This window comes from Juglans microcarpa x Juglans regia, chromosome 4D (genome assembly GCF_004785595.1).
Source record: "Juglans microcarpa x Juglans regia isolate MS1-56 chromosome 4D, Jm3101_v1.0, whole genome shotgun sequence".
Lineage (NCBI taxonomy): Eukaryota > Viridiplantae > Streptophyta > Magnoliopsida > Fagales > Juglandaceae > Juglans > Juglans microcarpa x Juglans regia.
In genome coordinates this window covers 22,229,325-22,249,564 of record NC_054600.1, presented here as the reverse complement: position 1 = coordinate 22,249,564, position 20,240 = coordinate 22,229,325, and the positions used below count along the sequence as shown (strand labels likewise).

The 20,240-nt window shown below is 34.0% G+C and overlaps 1 protein-coding gene across 1 annotated transcript; it reads left to right on the top strand.

Moving 5' to 3' along the window:
• Positions 1-17,665: 17,665 nt before the first annotated feature.
• On the top strand, positions 17,666-19,694 carry LOC121259285 (bidirectional sugar transporter NEC1-like). The gene is made up of 6 exons (XM_041160820.1): positions 17,666-17,838; positions 17,938-17,974; positions 18,079-18,289; positions 18,404-18,565; positions 18,867-18,986; positions 19,136-19,694. Exons 1-6 carry the CDS (start codon positions 17,784-17,786, stop codon positions 19,433-19,435), a joined length of 885 nt encoding a protein of 294 aa, XP_041016754.1. The 5' UTR covers positions 17,666-17,783; the 3' UTR covers positions 19,436-19,694.
• The last annotated feature ends 546 nt before the right edge of the window (positions 19,695-20,240 follow it).

Here is a 20,240-nt window from a genome sequence, read left to right as displayed (position 1 = left end):
GTAAAGGAGATGCTAGGGCACTCTATGATTATTTGGATTGGATGGCTTGTATGCCTCTATGGACTTGGACAATGAAGAGGGATTGCAAAATGTATTCTAGGTTGATACACAAAGTAGAGCATCGTACCTATACTTTGGAGATGTTGTAACTTTTGACATGACTTATTTGACTAATAGGTATGGGATACCATTTACACCATTTGTTGGGATCAATCATCATGATCAATTTATACTTCTTGGTGCTGGATTAATATCTAGTGAAGATACACAGTCATTCGTGTGGTTATTTCAAACATGGCTGAAGTGTATGAATGGTCAAGCTCCAACTGCAATCATAACAGACCAAGATCGTGCCATGAAGAGTCCTATTTCAATTGTTTTTCCAAAGCTAGGCATAGATATTATCCATGGCACATCATGAAAAACTCCCGTAAAAGCTTGGCTCGCACACAATGTATAACTTTAGCTTGAAATTTAGCATTAAAGCTTGTCTGTACAACTCCCAAACATGTGAAGAATTTGAAGAGAGTTGGGAGAGGCTAATTCATGCTTAAAAACTTGATAACAATGCATGGTTCAGTGGTTTATACAATGAGCACTCATTTTGGGTACCAGTTTTCTTAAAAGATGTGTTCTGAGCTGAGACGAGCCCACACATAGAAGCAAAAGTATGAATGTATTTTTTTATGACTTTTTGCATTCGGATACTATACTAAAAGAGTTTGTAGCAGTGTTTTTAATTTCATACCGTACCTGCTGGTACGGTCAAAATTTTTTCGTACCGGCCTAATGGCCGATATAGATATCATATGTGTTTCGTACTGGCCCAAATACCGACTGTACCGGCCTGTATTTCAGCCTGTACCAACCTATATTTCGACCTTTAATTTTTTTTTTTTTCATTTTTTCAAACTACAAGCTTATTTTTTAACCTCCAATTTAGACTAGACTATTTATAATTTATATATATGTATTTATATATAATTTATTCATATATAGACTATTATTTTAGAATACAATTTATATATATATTTATATATAATTTATTCATATATCGACTATCCCGAAACGGTACACGAAACGGTATCGGTATCGAAATATTTCGTTCTAGTATCTTGACCGGTACGACATCCGGTACGGTATTCAAAATATTGGTTTGTAGACCAATTTGACAATTCCCTCAAAAAAAAAAAAAAAGTTGAGAATGAACAAGCTGCCGACTTCACCTTATGCAATGCCACAATACAATGCATTTCATTTACTGCCATAGAAAAACAATTTCAGAGTGTATACACAAATGCTAAGTTCAAGGAGGTGCAATATGAAGTGATAGGAATAATATACTATAATTGCTCACTTGTTAGAACACAAGATGCAATCTCCACGTACAACGTCTCAGACACTTTGCAGATAGAACTTTATTAAAAACGTCGAAAATAATTCTTTGTTTATCTAAACAATTAGCAGATCAAAGTGAAATGTACGTGTGTGTTGTTTGAGACACGGGAGATTTTGTGTATACATGCATTTGCTGTGTATAGACTTCATAAGAGGGATTCATCCTTACCATCTAATTACATTTTGGATCGTTGGAAAAAGGACTTGAAGTGCAAATACACTTTCATTAAGAGTAGTTATGATGAATTGCATGAAATCCCAATACACAAAAGCATGAATACCTAATGAGATTGTTTTGTGCTATAGCGCCAAATCTATTAACAAGTAAAGAGCATTACTTGAGCATGGTAGACCATTTACTTGGAGTAAAGGCGGCTTTACGTCACTTAAGGCATTCAGTTAATAGACCAAGTACAAGCGCTCTTGTAGCCAAGGATAAGATTGTACTTAGTCCAAACGTTGTAAAAGGCAAAAGGAACGGCATGAAGAGTTTCGATAGTTGAAAATGCCGTAAAAGAAAATAGTCAAAGAATGACTGACGTAGAGACTACAACAAAGTCAAAAGTAGATGAAAACTTGTGGTTTTAAAATTGTACAGCTTTCGTCCTAAAACTCTCTCTCTAAAACTTGTGGTTTAGACCCTCTCTCTCTAAAGCTCTCTCGTCCGACCGCAGCTGGGGGGAGGGGGAGCTTCGGCTTCCTCTTCCCCTTCCTCTCCTCCCTCTCTATCGTTGTCTCCGACGGGTTTTTGTGTTTTTTTGCTTTTTCAGGTTTTCGACCAAATAAGGGGAGGGTAGTCGATCTGAGCGTCTTCGGTGACCATCTTCCTACATGCACACTACCGGGAGAACCCTCACCCACCGATCTTGCAGCTGTCCGCTTTGGGTGCCATTCGGAGCGGCGCATCGTACCCACTCGCGGATCTCAGAGAACACGTGGCACACTCGAGCCACCGCGTATCACACTGCGTCGGTGCCATGTGCGACAGCTCAAGGCCCAGTTCACTGGCACTGCTTCGACCAGCCGATTGGCTCCTTCCCAGAGTGGCGCGTGTCATTCACGCACCACCACTGATTCCCTTTACTACTTTTCCGTCTGTGTGTGTTTGGTGGTTGTTTTGTTGTTTCTGTTTCAGTGTTTCCGACTTAATGTCGGTGTGTTTTTTGTTGGTACTTGTTGGTTTTGTTTGTAGGAAAAATAAAAGTGAAATAGGCTATTTGGACTTATGTCTATAGCAATATGGGTTCCTCCCTCCTCTAGTTAGGAGGATGGGTGTTATCTATACTTCTCCTTTTTGGAGGATGGAGTTTGAATGCGGAATTTTTTAATCTCTATTTTATATAGAGACTGATACTCTCTTTTGAAAGTTTTATGAAGTTCAGATAATGTCCGTCACATAATATTTGTATACGGAGAAGTTTACAATAGGAGTTTAGTTTGGCTTGTACCTTGAGTCACAGATGTAACTTCCTTATGAATGAATGAAATGATGTCTATTTCCTATCAAAAAAAATTTGTACAGCTTTCGATTTTCTCTTTTTTGTAGTAATTAGCTAGATTTAAGAATTTTTAGTTTTCTCCTTTTTTTATTATAAGTTTGGTTTCAATATATTGACTGTGTAGAGCTGTTTAGCAAGTGAATCACGATATAGTGCAACCCCTACTAATAGTATGGACCCTACTGATAATGGCAACAAGGTATGATCGTATGCCCATTCTTACATACTTCACTTGTGTATAGTTATACTTATTATTCTAAAAAAGTGTTATTTTTAATGCAAGAGGTATGTACAACACGGAGCAGTCCATAATGGAAGCAACATTCACAAGTGGAGCCCCAAGATTATGTGAACTTTGGAGATTTCGTGTAATAAATAAGAGTTGATTTCCTATAATGTAATGAAGAAGTTGCTTTCCTATAATGTATAAATTTGGCTATGAGAAGCAAGAAAAGAGAAAAAAAAAAGTATGTAATTTTTGTAACTCTCAATATTCTGTATATTTGCAATTTCCTTTACAAGGAATACATTATCTTCTTTATTAGGGTTGAGTTGGGTTTCGAGTCCGAGTCCGACTGCAATCGGAGTTGTCAAAGTCGGAGCGTCGACGCCACATATATATATATATATATATACACACACACACACAGAGAGAGAGAGAGAGAGAGAGAGAGAGAGATGGCTCTGTTGGCCGTCGTCGTTGAACGATGGCATAGTCGATGTTGCTAAAGCCATCGTCATGAAATGAAGTCTATATATTCCAGTGAATGGTATACATGTACTCTTTCGGTGCATTTCTTCCTTTGTAAGATGCTCCAGAGAAACACATAAAAGGAAATGGAACTGGGAAGAGAGTAAAGTCTCGATGTTGAAGAATCAAAATGCATAGGAGCTTGGATACAGAAAGATTAAAAACTAATTATGTGTGTGTGTGTACTATTACCACTATATTCAAATTAGTCGTCGATGTAAAGGAACAACGGTCAATATTGGATGTCGAAACTAAAATTAACCTTTTGGAGAAGCAAAAAATAATATAGACTTCTCTTTCTTTGTTTGGAGAAGCAATAAAAATGTAAACAGAATTTTTGTTTTTTGTTTTTAAAGTGGAAGTTAGAGTTCGGAGCTCATCTGGGCTGCAGTCTGACTCTGACTCCGACATGTAATTTCAGAGGTAATCCAATTCCGATTCCGACTACTTCGACTTTGACGGAGCCGGATTTGGAGCAGAGGTTGACCAGAGTCGAAGTCGCAGAGATTTGCACAGCCCAATTCTTTATGTTGCTATCATTTACAATAATAATCTCAAACTCACATGAATCAAATGTCTTAATTTTGATTCAACAATGCATTTTTCTGAAGCTATTTGCACCAAAGTGGCAAAATAAAAAGCAATACCAGATGCGTATGCCATTATCTGCTCATTAAAATATTGTTCTATTTTGTTTCAACACAGCTACACAGCTATTGAAAAAGTCCAAACATGTTCATACCCAATTTGTTTGAAAAATACTAGAAAGGAAAATACTAAAACTTATCTCGTTGCAGTTAAGTGTGTACCAACATATTGCAAAAATGCCACGTGAAGATAATAGGCAAAACTGAAGCTGCCCATTCAATATTCATATAAGAGAGTAATGTATACAACCAAACATTCTCAAGTACAAAATATCCCTACTTCACTACTAAGTTGCTAGCATTGCCTTTACATTTACAATATTATGGCGAAAGGCACTTTTGAGTAAGCCTCCTAGTGTTGCCAAAGTAGTTGAAAACGAATATCATAATCAATCTCCAATACATGTACAAATAAGTCATAAACACCTTTTCTCCACCATTTGCCTTCCAAGCTCATCCTCTTGGTTTTGTAATAGTCTTGACATTTGTACGAGTTCGCCTTCCCTTTAATGAACTTCAAACTCTCTTTTGAAAACCTCATCTTCCCTTTTTTGAAGTTCAAATTTGACATTATTACTACTAAAATTAATGAGAGACAAAAAAATGCAATATGTTAGTGTCATATATCATTATTGTCTTGTTGATAATGTTATTTATATGCACAAGAAATTCAAGCACAAGAAAAAGTCTTATGACTTCAAGACACAATTGTCTAGGTAGGAAACTTCTCTCTGCAAACAATTCCACACAATGAACACATAATTTAAAGTTGTGACTCCTTATTAAAACACTAGAATTCTTATACCTAATTAATGTACATAAATTCAAGTACAAGTTATATGTATTCTCTTAACCATCTTCCCCAAGTTCTCTTAAACCACTATAGTCAAATTAGTATCATGGTATAAACTAAAATATAAGGAGTGAGATTAAAAAGGAAGAAACTAAATAGCGAGTTTGTTGAACTTTCCAACCTAGAGCCATTTCGGATCTGCAGACACGAGAGCCATTTCCTACTCCTTTGGTTTTATTTGGGAGTTTTTTGTATGAACTTGTCTTGATTTGTGCCTTGAATATTGCAACTAGTGAGAGACAAAAAAAAAAAGGAAGAAGAAGAAGATGAAAATTCCAACCGATACACGAAACTCAAAGATGCAAATACCAAGACACAAGATGTAAAACCCAGTAAGAAAAATCACCCAGAAACCAACTTATACATGAAACTCAAATTACATGCACAAAACTCAGTGGACCCACTTACCAGACAGAAGCAGAGAGAGAAAGATTCAAGTATAATAAAACCTACTCCTAATCTGGTTTGCAGATCACACACCACATGAAGGCTGATTTGGTAGACCCAGTCTAACTCGAGTCCGATCCATTAAAACAACTCTCTTCTGCCTTTCCTTCCCTCTGAATATGAATCCCTTTCCCCTTCAGAAATCCTCACAAAATCCCTCTCTCCTATGATGGACGTTTCATCTTCTCCCACCTCAGATCTTGCTCTCCCCCGCGAGTATCCAGTTGCAGATCCCGTCTGATAAATCCCTCTCACCCAACCACCATTGTGCGATTCTCTACAGTTGAGCAGTTTGGCTTTGTAGCAGACCAAAGGATACTTAACATCCAAAGAACAAAGAACTCAGACTTCCCTTGTTTGTGTTTTCCATGATGATCCTCCTAACACATGATTCGATCTAAATTAAGCATGGATCCTAAGTTTTTGGATTCTATGCACATACTATATATAGATCATCAATATTGTTTCTCAAGAAACAAACATTCTCAAGAAACAAACACTACTTCATGAAAAAACAAGGCTATTAATTATTAAATGGAAATTAATTAGAACCAATATATAAAGAACTGTTGCCAAATATTATTAGAACAGTAGTGGCCTTCTCCATCATATCAAATATTATCTAGCTTGCCTAGTAGATGATCAATAAACTCAATGACTTTTCCTTTTTCCTTGCCTTGTATATGATATTTCCTACACATTCTCTTGCACGTATTAGTGACCCATAAATATATATATATATATATAATTGGAATCATTATATATATTCTCCTATTGATAGTGAAAAATCATGAGAAAAATATCCATTGGAACTTAGAGTACACATATTTTGGTTTTAAAGCATTAACTGCTTTAAAAATCTGACAAAAAGTATCTTTATGTTTTATCATGGCCAATCTCATGTATTCCATGTCATATGGCTTCAAACGACAAGGTCTATTTTTTTGTTAATATTATTCAAAAAAATATGTAAGTTCCTTTTTTTTTTTACTCACATTCACTGCATGTTTTAAGTCCCCACTCCAAGTCAATATGCATATTAACACATGAAAGTGAGAACTTTTCTTTATTAAAAATTTATTAACTTTAACATATGGAGAGAAATTGTTTACCATTATATCAATGCATTTCAGCATGGGCATTTTCATTGTTTTTACTGTCATTTATGATTCTCATTTAGATCACCTATGTCAACGAGTCAATCATCATCATATGTAGCTGATGCAATTCAAATGGAATTCCTTGTTAGTGTGGCTTGAAAGCACATTAAAGACCTTACAAACAAGCAAAAATCCAGAAAGAAAATTTTATACTTGCTCGAAGTATAAGACGGTAAGCCAAATTTTTATTTTGTAAATAAATTTTATTGCTTTTTAGTTTGTCATATTTAATGTTTAAAATTCTTGAATTGTACCCAAGGAGAATCAAGTTGTCAATTCTTCATATGGACAGATATACTTCAACTGGTTGAGAAAAAATTCCTGTCAAAAGAGAACGCACTTCGAAAGAGAGATGATGATTTATTGTTGTGCAAATATGACGTTCAGAGAATAAAAGATAAAACTAATATAGAGAGAAAATGATCTGCACAAGCAAGAGGGTGAAGTTCAAAGGCATATCGTAGAGAATAGATGTGCAAATATATTTTTGTGTCTGTATTGGGTGTGTTCTATTCTAATAATTTTTGGTTGGTTCAGATGATATATGTATCATGTTATTGTTAATTGTAAATGCATCTTGTAAATGTGGTAAGATTTGAGTATGGTAATGGATGTTAACATCATTTTTTATTTGTGAGAATGGTACTGTACGTGTACCACTTATTGATGGGAACAGTGGAGATTTGTTTGGTACTGTATGTGTGCTTGGTTTAGTTTTTGTGAGAATAATATTGATGGGAATAGTGAAAATTTGTTGCATATAAATGAAATTTGATCGTCTTGTGAATGGAGGATTGCACTGCTACTTTCAAATGACATTAGATTCTTGGCCGATAGTTGATGTTGATACAAGTGGTTAGGAGAAACACATTTTTGAGTGATTTTACTTGTATGTGATTTATTTATTTGGGCTATTCTGTTGTTTAATATATTTTTTTCATTTTTCCATTTTTGTCTCATGTAAAAAGTATCGATTGATTGTGGTTTTCTGATCTCGACAAACCTCAATAATTCTGCTACAAAGTAAGATAGGTGGTTAATAATTGGGCTCCTCAAGTCACTAAGACTCATGGTAATTTCTCTGAAAAAGTATATTTTGAGCCTCCAAATTATTAAACCTTTTTTCTATTTACATTTCAAACTACCACGTTTTGGTAAGGTTTAGATCTTTTTTCTTCTTTCCTTAACATTGGTTTAGATCTTTTTTCTTTTTTCAAACCGTTGTATAGTGCTCATATCAGCCCAAAATATAATTTTCAAGTAAGCCGATACCTAGAATGATCTCTCGGTGTAGAACTCTTGCAACCATGCATTATCACCAAGGTCATACTTCTGAATTAATTCCCCCACTTGCACAGGTATGCAAATAATATAGGGCACTCTAAATGGTAGTCTTCAACCCTGCATTGAATTAAGAGTAGGATTCCAATTTCTCGGGCAATTTCCGCATGATATGTCATAGACAATATCTATGGCGAGTTTCTGGGACCATCGCAATAGCACTCTTCATTGTCCGATCATGGTCTGTTATGATTGATTTTGGAACCCGACCATTCATGCAGTCCAGCCATGCTCGGAACAATCACACAAAAATACTTGTATCCTTTCTTCAAATCAAACCAACCCCTAACAGTATGGACTTACCATGATGGTTTACCACAACAAATGGAGCAAAAGACATATCTTACCTATTTGTTAGGTACGTCATATCAAAGGTGATTGCATCTTTGAAATACTCGTACGCGGCTCAACTAGGTGCATCAGCCCAGAACACATTTCTAACTCGCAACTCGTCATCCACATTCAACACAGAAACAAAGCCATCATTCATCTTCCTCATCCTCTTAAAGTAATCACTAAGTGTTTTGCCACCTCATTTACCCAACCTCATGTATTTTGTTTTGTGAATAAAATTTCGACAATCTTTCTCTTGAAATTCAAGATTCTCTAACCTCCCCCCTGCATCAACAACAAGTGCTCCAAAATTTTTGTTCATTCAAATACATTCTCTGTCATTTAAATCGAGCATTATTCGACTATATTCACCTAAACACTTGTGACTTCTAAAAAATCTAGACTTTTGTGGGCTAACAATAATATGATTGTGAGTATTCTCGGCAGTGGTCAAAACCCATATACCCTTTTTGTCCAAGTGAGAATTTACCTTGACCTTACAGTCCGTTTTAATTATTGGTCGTGGCTTCGAGATATTACTCTGACTCAGATGGTACTTGCCGCCATGTGCACACCCAGTTGTCATATACTTCGTTTTCTTAGATGCATCTCTCTTCATCTTTTGTGTGATAACACCGAAACCTTGTTGCTTGGAATCTCACTTATAATATGCCAGAAGCTCTTTATTAGTGGCGAAATCCATCCAAGGTTTGGCTCCTCAACTTGTTCATCATCATCTGATACTTCATTAGTTCCCTCGGCTTCTACCTCTTTATTTACGTCCGACGAAGTTTATAAAAATGAAAATGTATGTTTCATATTAGAATTTATATTATAACACTGGATGTTTACTAATTGGGTTGAAAGTCTAATACCGTTAGTCAGGTGACAACTCTGATCAGTCGTGTGTAATATATCTACAAAATTCTTTTAACTTTTAGCACACAATGGCAATGGCACAGTTGATGACTCACTTGCTAGTTAGGGAGTCTTTTTAGATCTTGTTGACTCCTCCAAATTACTCAACGGTGGCATCGATAGAGGTTGTAATGAGGCACGGTGTTCAAATAAATTCAATGCATATAAGAAAAAAAATAAAAAAAGTTTAAAATGAATATACTTGGTAGGTATGTTGAACTCGTGTGGACTCCTCTGGATTACTCGACGAAGGATAAGGTATCGTTGATCGAAAATGTGGCATCGACGGAAGTTGTAGTTAGGAATGGTGTTAAAACATCCCAAATGCATATAAGAAAAAAAAACTAAAAAAGTTTAAAAAGAATCTACCTGGCTACCCCAGGCACATGTATATGGATTTGGATATGCATTTTGAGGCATGATAAATAGTAGGTAGTATGGATTTTCTGGACCATAATATCCCTATAATATACAAACAAAAAATACATTAACTAAATGGAAATATCGGACACAATGACATTTCCAAATGACTAATATGTTTCATACCTGAGTAGTGAAATTGATGTAGAAAGCGTAGGTAGCGTTTCATCTTCCTCTTTGTCTATCCCGTTATTTTAACTGAGTTTTTAGAACAAAGTTACTAAAAAGAAAGGTATAAATCATTCCACAATTAAGTACGCTAAAAGCATGATGGTTAAACATAAATCTTTAACATAAATCCAGAATTTAAATACTTTATTTTAAAAGCATGGTGGTTAAATACTTCAACTTTTTTGGCCCCACCCACAATTACAAATCTTGCCTTGATCTACTTCTCTCTTGGAGTACTTATAGCTGGTGACAACATGATGTGTTCTGTTGGACTCTTATACCTCTTTACCTCTACTTACTCCCTCAAATGTGCAACCTAATTGGCTTTTAATGCAATTTTCTCATACTTCATCAACTCTCAAAAGTTCACTGCTTTAATTCTTAACTCTGTGTTGTCCTCTCAGAAGTTCCCACTCTTAGAGCAACAAAAATCCAAGAATGAATTTCAAAAAATTTGAATTTAGAAGCAAACTAAAGATATGGAAATTAAATTGTTACCCAACTAAAAAAACAAAAAACATGGTTACCCAACTCAAACTAATATTCTACATACAACTCTAATCATTCAATTTTGGACTTGAATCCAAAAAAGAGTTCCCACTCTTATACAGCGCATCAAAACAAATTACCCTATGCTAACACCCCAAGTCCCAAGTTCCCAAACAAATTGAGAAATGAAACCTATCAAATATATAGACAAAAGAGTGAAAATTAATGTAATGAACTTGCGATAACCAATTCCAATGCTTACATTTTACATGATGATTATACAAGAGAGGGAAAAAAAAAACTAAAAAATAATGCACCAAGTAATAAGTCAAAGAAGTCACAGTTAATAAAATTCAATAGGAAGTAGACAAAAAAAATAAAAGCATAAAAAAAAAACTTTATCTACTGTGATTTTTTGTGCTTCAATTTTCTTTGCAAGTTTGAGTTGACAGAGGGCAATAATTCTCTCAAATGAGAGCCCCACTTAGAATCAAACAACAAGCACTGATCTGGAGGCCTATAACCATCATTTGTCTTCAACCATTGACGCGAGCTAAATGTCTGTGTGAATTGAAATAAAAATAGAAAACAGGGCATAAGAAAGAGATTCCATGGCCTAAGAAAGAGATTTCAGGGCATAAGAACTATAGAAAAAAATATATATTTTAGGAATAAAACAGAAATATATATTAAAAAAAAAACCTGTGTGAAGTTGAACTTGGATGCGAGCCGAACGTGGATCTGAGTTGAGTGAGGTGGATCGGTCGTGGCTAGGTTCTCATCAGTCGGTCGTTCTAGTCAACGGTCCTAGACGGTGGTGAACGTGAAGAGGCTGGTGGAGGAAGATGGGGGAAGGAAAAAAAATTCGAAAGCCACCCACATCAGATTTGGGTATTTACTATTTAAGGTCTCTTTAAAAAGTCTAAAACGCACGTTTAATTAAAAAAAAAAACAAAAAAAAAAATCTCCAGTTTCGTGTGGTATATGTGAGAAGGAGACAAAGGATTAGAACTTCTCTTCAAGTATATACCGGGAAGGGGGAAACACTTGGTGCCAACAAAGAGGCCACGGGAAGTGTTGACTCACTGGGAGTCGGAGGTGACTGGCGAGCAACAGAGGAATTACAAAGAAATTAGGTCACAGGGAGGGAAGGCATGTACGAGAAGGGGTATGGGGAGTAGCCTTTCAGGTAGTTTTTCATTTCTCAAAGTGTGAAGTTTTTGGTCTTTTCCACCATTCCAGCATGGCAGGTATTGTTAGTGTGTTAAAATTAATGTTGAAGAATAGATTTTCCCTCCCCAAAAGGCATGCATTCACTGTTATTAATATCGTACCGTACCGGTTGGTGCCGTACTGGCCACTGGGCTGGTACAGATACTATATATATTTCGTACTAGCCTAAATACCGGTCGATATTTCGGTCTTAATTTTTTTTTTTCATTTTTTCACACTACAAGCTCATTTTTTTACCATCAATTCATATTAGGCTATTTATAATTGATATATATATATATATGTATTTATATATAATTTATTCATATATAGACTATTATTTTAAAATATAATTTATATACATATATTTATATATATAATTTATTCATATATCGACTATCTCGAAACGGTATACGAAACGGCATCGGTACCGAAATATTTCGTTACAGTACCTTGACCGGTACGACATCCGGTACGGTATTCAAAACATTACATGCATTAGTTCAATTCACAGCACATTTTTATTTAAATATTGACAATAGAACCAACACATTGAACAATAATAATGGTTTGAATTATTTTTTACTTAATAGTAAATATTTTAATTATTTCTAAGTTTAAAAAATATATATTTTTATCCCAAAAAAAAAAAAAAAAAGCAAGAGAAATTTTGATGGCATGCATGGACAGCGCAATTTTGATGAAGCCCATCGATTTTTATAATTTTTATCGATTAAATTTTGTTACTTAATTTAATGTATTTAATAGGTTAAGATTTCTTGTACAATTAAGAGAGATATATAATAAAGTTAGAAAATAATTATAGTTTAACTCTTTACATGCATCTAAAATTTGGCAAATCAGATTTTTATCAAGGAAAATGATAAAGTTATTACCACTGTACTATCCATTTACTACTCTTTTTATATTTAATTTTTTTTAAATTTTTTTATTTTACTTAATGGTTAAGGAAGTGATTAGTAGTAAAATTATATATTTTTTTAATTTTTTCTTAATGATTAAGGATGTTAAAAAAATATTTAAAAGAAAATAATTAAAAAATAAAAAATTTTCAAATACATGTAAGTAGTAAATGGGTAGTAATAGGATAGCAACCCTCTCACTACCCTTTTATCAATAACAAAGATTCCATTCAGCTGTGGAGATAGTTGTGAAGTAGAAGAAAAAAAAGACGTAATACATGTTGCTCCAAGGTTAACTAAACCATCTACCATTCCAAAAGATGATTTCTTCTCTCTATATATATGCTGAATATTAAAACTTAGAAATTTTTTAAAATCAAGTATATCTTCCCAAAAACCCACATACCTGCAAGATTAATGGCTTTTCTTATTTTTATACCAGTTAACTACCTACAAAGTATGCATCTAATTCATAGTTGGTAACATAAAGAGATCAACGAGCCTTGACTGCAGTAAGTTATGCAAAAACACTTGTTCAAATTCCAAATAAATAGAAAAGCCATGTATGAAGTGACAATAGTGATCACAAAGAATCTCACCACAACTAGCAGATCCGAGGTTGCCCTTCGAGGCTCCGTCAATGTTGAGTTTTATTTTAACGGTAGGAGGATTAACCAACGAACCAATTTGAGCTTTTGTGTTTTAATCTTCAATAAACGGATTTTCAAAAGATCTAATCGTGTAGACATAGCAACATGCAGGTCAATGTCTCGTAGTACTTATGCCCTTTGATGGTTTTAATCATTAGATTTATAAGTTCTTACAACCATTTCTCAACTTTCCAAATAATGAATGGTCGAGGTAGGTTTTATCACACCTTCATACTTGGTTAAATAATTTCTAGCTAATCACAATTTTCAAAGTATCAAATAAAGAATTAATTGAGCTAGTAAATAAAGCTTATTTGAACCATGAAAAGTTGACCACAAAGTTAGCAATATATCTCTCTATCCCAAGGTTGAAAGGGTTGAGATGCCAAGGATTTGAGAGAAATGAGACCAAACAGATATAGCAATGAAACGATCATTAAAAGCGTGTAAATCAAACTCCATATGACAATGCCAGAGCCACCGCTTGGGGCTCCTGCGGGCTCTAACATGTTTTTTCATGTATCTTTTTTTAAGTTATTTTTTACATAAATTTATTTAACACTTTTAAATATTTTAAAAAAATAAAATAAATTTAAAACATCATTAAAAAAACACTTCCTTAATCAGAAAGTAAAAAAAAAAAATCATTAAAAAATACTTCTTTAATCACGAAGTAAAATAAAAAAATATCTTTTTATGATTTTTTATTTTAAGGAAATATTTTTTAATGATGTTATGAATATTTTTTATTTTTTTAAAATATTTAAAATTTTTAAAACTTTTAAAAAAATCTATATAAAAAAAAACTAAAAAAACACACACTAAAACCCAACCCAGCGGTGGCTATAGCATTATTCAACTCCATATATAGCCTCACAACCAGGGGTGGAATTTGGATTTGTGCATGTGGGGGCGATCAGCAAAGTGTGTCATATGTATAGGTGAACAGTAACCGACATTTAAGGTAGCAAAGTGTGTCACCGACATTTAACATTAACCATATAAGGTTGTTATATAGGGACAAACTAAATTATTAAAGTCATTCATCTAAACCTCTCACTTGAGCTCCATGGGCAAATGAAAGATAAAAATTAAGATAGAAATAGACATGTAAGATTTTTTGAAGCAAATGATAAAAATTAAATAAACAAAGATAAATTTTTTTGTTGAATCTAAAATTGAATATTGTAAAGTCTCTATAATATAGATATAAATAGCTATGCGAGATTTGTTATATTCACTTCTAATTGTTAACTTGATAGTAGTATATATGTACTTATTAACAAAACTAATCCAAACAAGCTAGCTAGTGGAAGACATAAAAGGAAAAGTGTAAATAAATAGGAAAAATGAAGTTGTAAATTTACCAAATAGTTTATAAAAAAAGATCAAGATATTTTATTGCCTCTTATGAAATGTAAAAAAAAAAAAAAAAAAAAAAAAAAGAGAGAGAGAGAATGTAAGATTTTATTAATGACAAAAAATAGGTGTAATTATTTAAAAATTATTAAAAAAACTAAAGAAACCTAGAGAACTAAGTACTAAATGAGATTTCTTAAAATGTTTTGGGGGACAAATTATCTTTATATTAAGATATCTTTAAAAAAAGAGTAATGCTTGAGAGAAGTAATTGTAGCAGTGCACACTTTGTACTTACTGCATGGCTGCTTGTAGTTGATTGTTTCCAACACTCACTTGGGAAGATATGTGGTTTAGATAATATCATATCATGTGTACAAAATGAATGCTTTCAATAATAACTTCTATCTATATTTATTCTTAAAAAAACCACATACTAAAACATATTTTTAAAAAATTATCACCCCCAACCACCCACGTAGGTCCGCCCTGCTCACAACCACAACTACATTTTGAAGCCAAGGGCCAAAGATTATGCCACATTTTTTTATATTAAGGAATAAAACTACCAATTATTCCACAATGTACATTGTAAAGAATTAACTATACGCATTCTAACAGAAGATTAATGATGCAACGTCAGTAGACTCAGTACGAGTACTCTAGCTTCCTTTTCATCATTCTACATACCGGTGGCGCCATAATGAATGCACTGGGACTGAAAACACAGAATTAATTAAAGAACATTGTCTTATAAACTTTAAAAAAAAAATTATCAAAATGTGATATTTGGAACGAATAATTAATCATAGATATAGTCATAAGTTGCATTTCTTTTTAAAAAAAAAAATAAATTAAATTTATTATTAAAAAAATTAAAATTTTCATGTAAATTTTATATATATTTATTTCTTAAAGAATTAAGTGCGGGACACTTGCAAGGGAAGATATTAGCAGTAGAGATGCACGCTGATCATCGTCTTTCAAGATGTTATAGCTAGCGTATAGCTTGGGTCTAGAATCTAGATGAGTATATATCGATTGATCAACTGCCATGGACTTCATGATTTATAGATAAGAAAAGATATATATGATAATTGTAAGAAATTTTAAGGGCCAATTATATGCAGCAGAATATATTGTAAAGAATCAATTATGACTTGTTCATGTATATATTAAAGGAATTAATTAATATCAAGTAGCTAGCTAGAAATTTAAGATAATTAATACATCAAAATTAATTAGGATCGTCTAGTGATCTATCCATCGGTCTTTATCTCTATCACTGATCTTTATAATTAGAAAAATTGTTTTCATCAGTCACTATTCAGTACTCCATGTACCTTATGAAAAACACATTCACTACACTCTATGGAAAAAAAATAAAAAAAATAAATTCCACATCATATGTAGACCGGGATATGTGATGTGAACAATTGCTGATTTGTAACAAAACTCTTATAATTATATGTGTGTGAGACGATTGTGTTTTGGAATAAAAATCCATCTATATTATTATATGTGGGCCGGCCAGTACTCTAATTAATATAAGATCGACTACTACTAGACTTGTTATACATGAATAATAATATATTTCGCTATATACCCTTTAATAATTTAATTGAACCCTCAAAATTACTGCAAAGATCGACTAGTTATTAGTTAATCAATGGGCATGCATTGATCAGTAATATTAAGTTAAATGGGCGACTTACGTACCTAACATGCAATCTGATCAGATATATATGTTGTTTAAATTAAGGAGTAATTTTTGCTCTCCAAACTCCAGATCACTATATATAGGGACGACGTCACTCCACACATGCATATTTGAAGTGCTTTAATTTCATGATTGGCACTTAATTAATTAATTAAGATGATCATGAATTAATGGGAATTGAACTGGAAAAACAGCTTCTACCTTTGCTAATTTCAGACATTAATTGGATTAATCGATTATATATATATATATATATATATATATATATATATATGCATGCATGATGAGTAAGATGCATGAGGAGCAAATTAATTAAAAGCCAATTGAAGGAAGGAAGCTGGAAGCATATATATATATAAAAGGCAGATAGCGTAGGCAGGGGTGGTGTATTGGTTGAAACAAACCGTTTAAATGTAACGGCTAGATAGCTGGTGGGCTCTCACATATGATCTCACGTACGTGCTAATTCCAACCAGGCCAGGCCAGTACGTACTTGATCTTTTAGAGAATTAAGGAATTTGGGATTGAACACCTACGTACGTATATTGAACAGACTCCGTTGGCCTCCATTACTCTTCCAGCTCCCTCCATCTTTACTACTATACAATCATGATGATATATGATCAGTTGCTTCACGTCACCAAATGGCTCCACCCGCGCTCTCATGATCTCTTTCCAAATTAAGCCATATCAATTGCGCCTGCGTCTCTCTTATGCAGAGATCAAACGTCGAAGTACAGCTGATCAAGTGATTGGCCGGTTCGGTAGTTAATTTTATCGTTAATAACTGCATGACCCTTTTTGAAGCTGCATGCATGTGTATTATATATATGTTAATGTTAAACAAACTCAAGGAAATCCCGCCCGATCACTTATTAGTAAATCTCGTGGAAAGCATGCAAACATATTAGAAGTTAGCAAGCTAGCTAGCACATGACCAATACTTTCCAGTTTTCCTACACAAGTTTAAGAATAATTGGTAGCAAATTGACATGTTTTTTGGTAATATATACAGCAGCTTATAATAGCGTGTAGGGTTCGGCTAGAGAGACCCATTTGGTAAAATGGCTACCAAAAGTGGCTAGCTAGTGATGAAACTTCAAGATCGATAGGTTTCGGAGAACCAATGAATGCCAGAAATAAAACACTCCAAAAATGGCCATAATTAATCATTAATGAGCTTCCCAGCTCATCATGATGATCTACTTCTACCCCCATTAAATTATTTTATCATAGTTTTTGCTTAACAGCTCAAAAAACCAAATAATATTAATTGTACCCAAAAGCAACTGATCATCTCTTGGCGTCCACCATCTTCTAAACCTTTCCATCTCATACCTATAAATACGCACCCAATACCAAGACTCATGACAAGCAGCTAGCTGATCTTTTGTACGTACGTGGTGCCGGCAGAATCCACAGCTAGCCTAGCTGATCGATCCCCTGCCGGACACCCTGGTCACGAACCAAAAGGGTTGGCTTCCCAGCAAGAATGGCAACGACCCATGTTGATCATCACGTGATGTCTTTTGTTTTCGGCCTTCTTGGTACGTATAGCCACTTTTTCTCCCGTCCCAAACATCTCTTGAGTTCTTATATACTAATTTCAAGGTCTCATGTCATTTTTGGTATCTCATTTTATGCAGGTAACATCGTGTCATTCCTCGTATATCTAGCCCCAGCGTAAGTAATATTTACTCTCCAAATGTATATGCATTTTTCAGCTATGAAGCCAATCGAATCATTAGTTTCCATTTTAATCGTTTGCTATTTAATTTGTCTGCCAGGCCAACCTTTTACAGGATATACAGGAAAAAATCAACACAAGGATTCCAATCGCTGCCTTATTCAGTAGCACTATTTAGCGCGATGCTGACGCTTTACTATGCCTTGCTGAAGAAGAATGCATTTATGCTCATCAACATCAACTCCATCGGCGGTGCCATTGAATCCATTTACCTCGTCTTGTTCATGATATATGCACCAGGGAGAGCTAGGGTAACGTACTTACAATTAATCTTTCTTAATCTGTTTTCTTTTTAATTAATTGGTTGCATGCAGCTAGTTTATTTAATTAACTTGATAAATCAAAACCGTTTCCTCTTTCCGCAGATATATACCGCAAAGCTGCTTATCTTGTTTAACGTAGGGCTTTTGGGCTTGATCATACTCTGTACATCCCTCATTCGAGAAAGTTCGCTGCGGCTCACAGCTGTTGGATGGACTTGTGCGATTTGTTCTGTTTGTGTATTTGCTGCTCCTCTCAGTGTCATGGTAATTCATTGTTTTCGCAGGTTGATCTAAAATCATATATACAAACTCTAAATATACAAATCTCTCACCAGTCTTTTATAAAAAAATAGACATCACCATAAAAAGCGTGAAAAACTCAAGTTTTTTTAGTAGAGTTCAATTTTTTACAAGAGCCAGCTTGTACAAGACTTGTGCATTTGAGACTTATTCGTAGCATTATTCTATAATTATTAGACTTGGATTGTTGACCCTAGCTAGGTTTACATTTTATTGGGTAAGTAATTCTCTGTTTTTTTTTTTTTTTTTTTTTGTCCATTTTCAGAGGCTGGTTATACAAACAAAGAGCGTGGAATTCATGCCATTTTCACTATCATTCTTCTTGACAATCTGTGCTACGATGTGGTTCTCCTATGGTCTATTAATAAAGGATCTCTTCATAGCGGTAAAGTTCGAGTATTTCCGGATCAATCCCCCTTTGTAGCTAGAAATTATTAAAACTAAGCAAATATAAAATTAATATATTTAATTGTACACTGCTTATATTCTTACAAGTTTATGCGATATAGACCGGCCTTTTTGTTCTGTTTTCAGACACCAAACATACTAGGTTTCATATTCGGGATGGCTCAGATGATACTGTACATCATTTACATGGATAGGCCGAAAGATCTAATCTTTCCAGAAATGAACATCCAATTAGATGTACCAAGTGGCCCTGCTACTACAGCAAATGAACATGAGCTCCAGTTGAGCACAACACAGACAACAGAGATTATTATCCATATTCAAACGGAAGACACAACACAGAATATTAGTATTATTGGAGGGTCCGGCGCCGGTACTACTGCACCTCCTATTGAGCCAAGTGATCATGAATCCAATAATAAATGAGACAGACGTACATGCAGCGTGTCTTGTACGTCAAAGGAGATGATGATCAGATGCAGATTGAGGAAAGCAAGAGGTAGCTTGATCTATCTAGTGCTCTTGAGAAGGAGTTGGATCGACACAAGGAAAAATAACACCGTTGTTGTTTGGTTTTTTCCTTAAAAGAGTTTCATTAATATTGGTGTAGCCCAATAAATAGGAATAAATTAATGCATGCGGGTGTATTTGTTGCAGATAAATAGACATGATGATCATATACACTTAATTTCGTGTTCCATTAATTTGTTGCATTTGTGTTGAAACTTAGATCAACTTCTTCATCAACTAATAATAATTAACAGTTTCTTTGAAGAAATTCGAAGGATGAAACTAAAATGATCAACCAAAAGACGAACTGATCAATATGATCAATTGCCAATTAATATATATGAATTTCATGGCTATTAATTATTACAATTCCCTTTTGTGGGTTACAAGGAGATCTAAAATGAGAAATTGCATTCAGTTTATTACTTCTTGTCCATATCAATCACTCCAATTTCGCGAAGGAAACGTACAATATATATATACATATATATATACATATATATATATATATATTCCTTTTTAGATATTGACAGACTCTTCATCTACCAATCAATACCAAAAAGCTATAGAAAACAAAATACGGACATATACGATGTTTCAGCTTCTAGTTTAATTAAATAAAACAGTTCTTTATCTTCTATCCGGAGTTGGTGTAAAGTTGGGTTGCACAGCAACGAATAGAAATATTACACATCTACTTTCCTTTAGTTTCTGAAATAAA